At 40.2% G+C, this 6,711-nt stretch overlaps 1 protein-coding gene across 2 annotated transcripts in view; it reads left to right on the forward strand.

The window, feature by feature from the left end:
- The window catches only part of Grk4 (G protein-coupled receptor kinase 4), a 98,666-nt gene that overhangs the window by 29,457 nt on the left and 62,498 nt on the right, over positions 1–6,711 (forward strand). For both annotated transcript variants that reach the window (XR_002377918.2, XM_021162143.2), the window contains exon 5: positions 2,474–2,580. Coding sequence is in view for 1 of the 2 variants with exons in the window: in XM_021162143.2 (XP_021017802.1) it covers positions 2,474–2,580 (107 nt within the window). In the remaining variant the exon portion in view is untranslated. The remainder of the gene's footprint in view (positions 1–2,473; positions 2,581–6,711) is intronic.

The following is a 6,711-nucleotide window of genomic DNA, read 5'->3' on the forward strand; positions in this document are numbered from 1 at the left end:
CCTGGAACTCACTCTGTAGACCAGGCTGGCCTCAAACTCAGAAATCTGCCTGCCTCTGCCTCCCGAGTGCTGGGATTAAAGGCGTGCGCCACCACTGCCCAGCCTGTGGTTGGATTTTAGTTTAACATTTCTTCTCTTTTCACTGATGTTTAGAAAGATATCTTTTCATTTCTGTGAGAATTAATATGAAGTTTTGGAAACACTGAAAATAGCATCTCTACTTAGAGTTTATTGTTAAATAGTATTAACAGAATCAACCTGCTATGTAATCTTAACTGTTATTTCAAATATATAAGATGGAATTTACTTAATCATTTCTTTGTTTTGGTTTTTGAGACAGAGTCTCTGTATGTAAATAGTCCTGACAGTCCTAGAACTTTGTAATCTAGGCTGCTCTTGAACTCACAGAGATCCTCCACCCTCTGCTTTCTGGGAATAAAGATGTGTGACACCATGCCCAGAAAATATTTCTTCTTAATGTAATATTTTCATTAATTGAGAATTTTGTTCATGCATACCATGTATTTTGATAATATTTACTTCCTATTTTCCCTCTAATTCCTCCCAGATCCAACTCTCACATTCTACCTCTTCCTAACTTCATGTCTTCTTTTAAAAAAATAACCCACTATATGTGCCATATCAAGTATGATTGACTTATCAAAGACCACACCTTTAATGAAAACTGTGTCTTCTTCCCTCAGAAGCTATCAAAAGTCAATAGCTCCTTATCTAGGGGTGGGAACTTGTGAGCCCCTTCCTCTCTGTGCTAGATTGTTTACTGACTTGATCCTGTGAAGGCTTTGTGCAGATAACCACAGCTTCTATGAGTTCGTGAATGTAGATGTCATGTCCAGAAGACACCATTTGATCAAGCCCTTCTCAATCTGTAGCTCTTGTAATCTTTCTGTCCCCTCTTCCAAAGAGAACAGCTGGATCTTAGGGGTAAGAAACATGATGTCCCATTGTGGCTGAGGATTCCATACACACTTATTCTTTATATTTTGACCAACTGTCATTCGTCTGCATTAACCACCAACCACTGCACAAAGAAAATTCCCTGGGGTGAACTAAGAGCTTTACTTGTCTATGGGTATAGAGACACAAATTTGAGGTGCAGTTTGATACTATTTAACAAAATAATAGTCTATTTACCCCTGGGGCCTATGAACTCCCTGATCATGTGTTTGTGGCCAGATTTACAGTAGTAGGTATGAGTTTTCTCCTGTCGAGTTAGCCTTAAATCCAACCGGAAAGTGATTTGTTATCCCCATAACATTTGTGCCACCAATGAACATCTCTCACAATGCTGTCGATTATGGTAGCTCACGGTGTTCACAGCTGCCTAAGATTATTGATGACTTTTCTTCCCTGGAAACTTACATAGTACCTCAGGTACTCTGAAAGTGAGTCAGCCAGCTGAAAGCTTCCTGGTCAGGACCAACTTGAGTTCTCCATGTGCTGTGACCAGAGTGTGGTTCTGTTTCCAATAGTATAGTGTAGTAGTTAAGTCTATTTATACTGTTATGTAAACAATCTCTAAAACATTTTTATCTTGCAAAAAGAAAGCACTGACAGTAGTCTAATCTCCTTTCTCTCCCACATGTACCAATTAATCTTCTACTTTCTAACATTTTCAGATTTACTGCCCACATATATATCCATAAGTAAAGCTAACTCTTTTGGGACTGGTTTATTTTATTCATTATAATGTTTTTAATGATTATCCATGTTGTAGAATTAGAATGAGTCAATTTTGTAATTTTTAAAAATTAATTAATTTTCACTGCTAGGGATTGAACTCAAGGCAAATATTATACCATTGAGCCCTTGGCCCAGGAATGTCTTTTTTAAAGTCTTTTCTTGGGATGGAATGGTGGCTCAGTGGTTAAGAGCACTGGTTCTGTTCTAGAGACCCTGGGTTCAACTCTCAGCACCTACATGATGGCTCAACTGTCTAACTCCATTGAGGGGGTCTGATGCCTTCTTCTGTTGGTATTACACACATGTGGTACCCATACATGCAAGCAAAACACCCATATAACAACAACAACAACATAATATTGTTGTTAAACAATAATAGTCTTTTTTTTCCTTTTTATATCTATCCTGCCATCCACTCATATACTTGGGGTGTTTTTCATGCTAGGCTTGTTGAGTGCTGAGAACTAAGCCTGTTTATATGCTAGATAAATATTCTACTTATCAGCCACATCCCCAGCCTTGCTATTTTTACCTTTTGGATAAAACAGGATCTCGAAGAGATCAAAGAGATCCTGTGTTCTGTTGTATGTTTTGAGTTTGTAAGAACAGGCTTAAAAAGCAGAAAATAGGTTGAGTGCTAGAGTGTGGTACTGGGTGATACTTTGACTTATTATTTCATATACTTTAAAAAATGTATAGTAGGCATTAGGTTCTTCGTATGACTGGTAAACCATGAAAACACTAATTGATATATATTTGGTTTGTGCAGAAGTCAGAAGTCCCCTTACCAGAGATACCTCCAGCTATTGTGAAAGAGTGTAAATGGAATCTGAAGCAGAATTCTCCCTCTCAAAATGTTTTCGAAGAATGTGCTGGGTAAGTGTTCAGTGCTCAGCCTTGCATGGATTATGGGTGTTTGGGTGTGATGAGATAGGTTTGATATAACAGGCAGGCTCCAGACTCACTCAGTAATTTACCTTGAATTTCTGATCCTTCTACCCCTACTTCTGAGGCTCTAGGATGGTAAAAGCATGTGTCTTTTTCTACATGTGGCTTGTGTATGTATTATCTGTTGGTAACTGCAAGACAAAAGACAACAGGAAGTTTGTTGTGTTTTTTTTTTTTTTTATTTGATTTTTTTTTTTTTTTTTTTTTTTTTTTTTTTCCGAGACAGGGTTTCTTTGTGTAGCCCTGGCTGTCCTGGAACTCACTTTGTAGACCAGGTTGGCCTCGATCTCAGAAATCCACCTGCCTCTGCCTCCCGAGTGCTGGGATCAAAGGTGTGCGCCACCACGCCCGGCATGTGAGTTGAATTCTTATCTGCCTAGTTTTTCAATTAAAATGATCCCCTTCACTAACTTTGTGTAGAAATGGTTACGTGAAGATGAATGATCACATGTACATAAAGGTTGTACTGAAGCCAAATATCAGAACATCCCTATCATAACTCTGGGCCGTCTCTCCTTTGCTTTCCGTATGCTTGTGTCTAGCTTGAGAAGAGTCTAAAAATATTTTTCCAGACCTAAGCATTTGCTCAAAATATTTTCCTCTGGCTATGGACAGGGAAGTAGAACATTTTGACTAAGTTCAGCTTCCGTATGAACATAGGAAGGAAGTGGTTTCCGAGGCAACCTGGTAATAAGGAAGTGGTGTTTGTGTAGCTGTATGGACAGCTACTTCTCTCACAGAAAGGAAACTAAGGCCAGAGAAATATGGAAAAGCTTGTCTTGAGCTCAGAGAATATTTAAATGACAGTTTCATTGTGGTTTTCAAAGATCTCTCTGGTCAGATGTGGTGCGACATGCCCGTGCCTCCTGCATGAAGGCAGTAGTGGCCGAGGGGCATGGTTTGAGACAGACTTTGACTACAGATCAAGACCCTGTCTCTGGGTGCTGGAGAGATGGCTTACTGATTAAAAACACTGACTGGTCGCTCACAACTATTTATAACTCCAGTTCCAGGGGACTGGCATGTTTACACAAACATAACTGTAGGCAAAACACAGATAAAAATGAATAAATCTTAAAAAAGACCCCGTCTCCAAAAGAGCAAACAACAATAAAACCCAACAATACAATAAAAACAGAAAACAATACAAAAACTTGATCTGGCTGCAGTTTAGAGGGAGCTTGGAGGGAAGGAAAGCATGTGTAAGAGTTTCCGATGTGAGTTGAGTATTACCTGATCCCTAGTCTATAAAATAGAATGTACACAACAGTGTTCCATTATCCCCCACCGCAACTCCAGGCTTTCTCTGTGTAGCCCTGGCTGTCTTGGAACTCATTCTGTAGACCATGCTGACTCAGAGATTTTCCTGTCTCTGCCTCCTGAGTACTGAGACTAAAAGCATTTGATGCCACCGCCAGGTTAGAATCGATTATCAAATGGAAGTAGTATATATATGTGTGTGTGTGTGTGGGATGGCTCAGCGGGTAAGAGCACTGATTGCTCTTCCAGAGGTCCTGGGTTCAAGTCCCAGCAACCACATGGTAGCTCACAACCATCCATAGTGACATGACGCCCTCTTCTGGTGTCTAAAGACAGCTACAATGTACTTACATATAATAGTATATATATGTTGGACTCAGGCAGGTCCTGAAGGCACAAGCACATTACATAAAGAAGTTGCCCAAATGCCTGTGGTTTCTAGTCCCATTGTAATTCTGTCTGCTCTCAAACATGCACCTTTAACCTCATGTGGTGTTTCCTATGATCAGATGACTAAGAGAGAAGACTAAGATCTGGTTTACTGATGGTTCTACATGTTATGCAGGCACCACCTAGAAATAGACAACTGCAGCATTAAACCCCTCTCTGGGACAACGCTGAAAGATACCAGCAAAGGAAAATCTTCTCAGTGGGTAGAACTTTGGGCAGTATACATGGTCATACATTTTGTTTGAAAGGAGACATGGCCATGTATGTGATTATTCACTAATTGATGGGCTATAGCCAATGGATTGACTAGACTTGGAGATTTTGGGCATGATTGGAAAATTGGTGAGAAAGACATTTGGGGAAGAAGTATGTGGCTCTTTCCAAATGGGCAAAGAATATAAAACACTTTTGTCCCGTGTAAATGCTTAAACAGAGGAAGGGTTCAGTAATCAAATAGTTAAGATGGTCTATTCTGCGGACAGCCAGCCTCTTTCCCCAGCCATACCTATCATTGCTCAAAAACAAAGTGGCCATAGTTACAGAAATGGAGGTTATGCATGGGCTCAACAAAATGGACTTCCACCCACCAAATCTGACCTGGGTATAGCTGCTGCTAAGTGCCAAATCTACCAGAGATATGACACCATTCCCCATGGTTATTGATCAGCCAGGGATCTGGCTACAGTATGACTACATTGGACACTGCCTCTGTGAAAACGATAATTTGTCCTTGCTTGGGTAGATACTTATTCTGGTTATGGATTTGCTTTTCCTGCCTGTATTGCTTCGGTGAAAACTACCGTCTGTGGGTTTATAGACTGCCTTATCCACCACTGTGGTATTCCACACAGTATTGCTTCTGACCAAGGAACTCACTGCACTTGCCAGAGAAGTGAGACAGTGATCCCACAATTGTGGAAACCACTGGTCTTACCATGTTCCCCACCATCCTGAAGCAGCTGGCCTGACAGAAAGTTGGAATGGTCTTTTGAAGATACAGTTTCAGAGTCAATTAGAAAGCAGCAGCCTGGAGTGCTGGGGTAGGTTTTTCCAGAAGGTGGTTTATGCTTTAAATCAGTATCCCATATGTGGTATAGCCAGGATCCATGGATCCAGGAATCATAAATTAGAAAAGGAAATAGTTCTACTCACTATCACCTTTAGTGAGTCATTAGGAAAATGCTCCTAATGTTTTGCTTCCTGTTCCTGTGACTTTAAGTTCTTACTAGCCTAGAAACTTTGGTTAAACAGAGGGGAGAGCACCTACCAGGAGATACAACAAACATTGCATTGAACTGGAAGCTCAGACTTCCTCCTGGCCATTTAGGGATTCTAATGTCCTTAAACCAAAAGGCTAAGAAAAGAATAACAGTGTTAGGAGGGGTGATTGATCCTGTTACCATGGGGAAATTGGATTGCTTCTGCACAATGGAGGTAAGAAAGATTATGTCTGGAATAAAGGAGATCCTTCAAGGTGTCTCTTGGTGATACCAGGTCCTGTGATTACAGTCAATGGGAAACTACAACCCAATCCTGGCAGGATGACAAAGGGTTCAGACCTTCAGGAATGAAGGTATGAATTATACCAGGATTAGCCAAAACCAGCTTAGGTACTTTCTAAGTGTGAGGGAATACAGAATAATGGGTAGTAGTAGAAGGTAGTTATAAGTATCAGCTAAGGCCATGTGATCAGTTTTGAAACAAAGATTATAATTGTTATGAGTATTTCTGTCATGTTTTGTTAAGATGTATTTGCACAGATATTTGTGTGAGAATGGAGCCTAAAAATGAGGCGGACTAAAGTTTCATGCAATAGCCAACTTCAATCAGAATATCAGGCAACTTACGCTCTGGGAGTTAAGAAGAATCACATTACTAAAGTGTTCAATCACAAGAATAAGCTGCACCCGGAAAAACATTTTTCCTAGAGACATAAAGAAATAGCAAAAGCCAGGTGTAAGGAATAAAATAAACTCACTTCTATCTACTATACCTGGAGGGGCTCAAGAGCACATTCCAAGAACAATGTTTTTTTTGTTGCTGTTGTTTGTTTGTTTGTTTGTTTTTGTGTAAAACCGAAGTCTCTTTATTTTTTTTTTCATTTTTTATTAGGTATTTTCCTCATTTACATTTCCAATGCTATCCCAAAAGTCCCCATACCCACCCCCCCACCCACCCACTCCCCCTTTTTGGCCCTGGCGTTCCCCTCTACTGGGGCATATAAAGTTTGCAAGTCCAATGGGCCTCTCTTTCATAAACCTCTTGGAAACTTTTTTTTTGATTTTTTTAATTGCTTATTTATTTCATTTACATTTCCAATGCTGTCCCAAAAGTCCCCCACCCCCCCCC

This window comes from Mus caroli, chromosome 5 (assembly GCF_900094665.2).
Source record: "Mus caroli chromosome 5, CAROLI_EIJ_v1.1, whole genome shotgun sequence".
Classification (NCBI taxonomy): domain Eukaryota; kingdom Metazoa; phylum Chordata; class Mammalia; order Rodentia; family Muridae; genus Mus; species Mus caroli.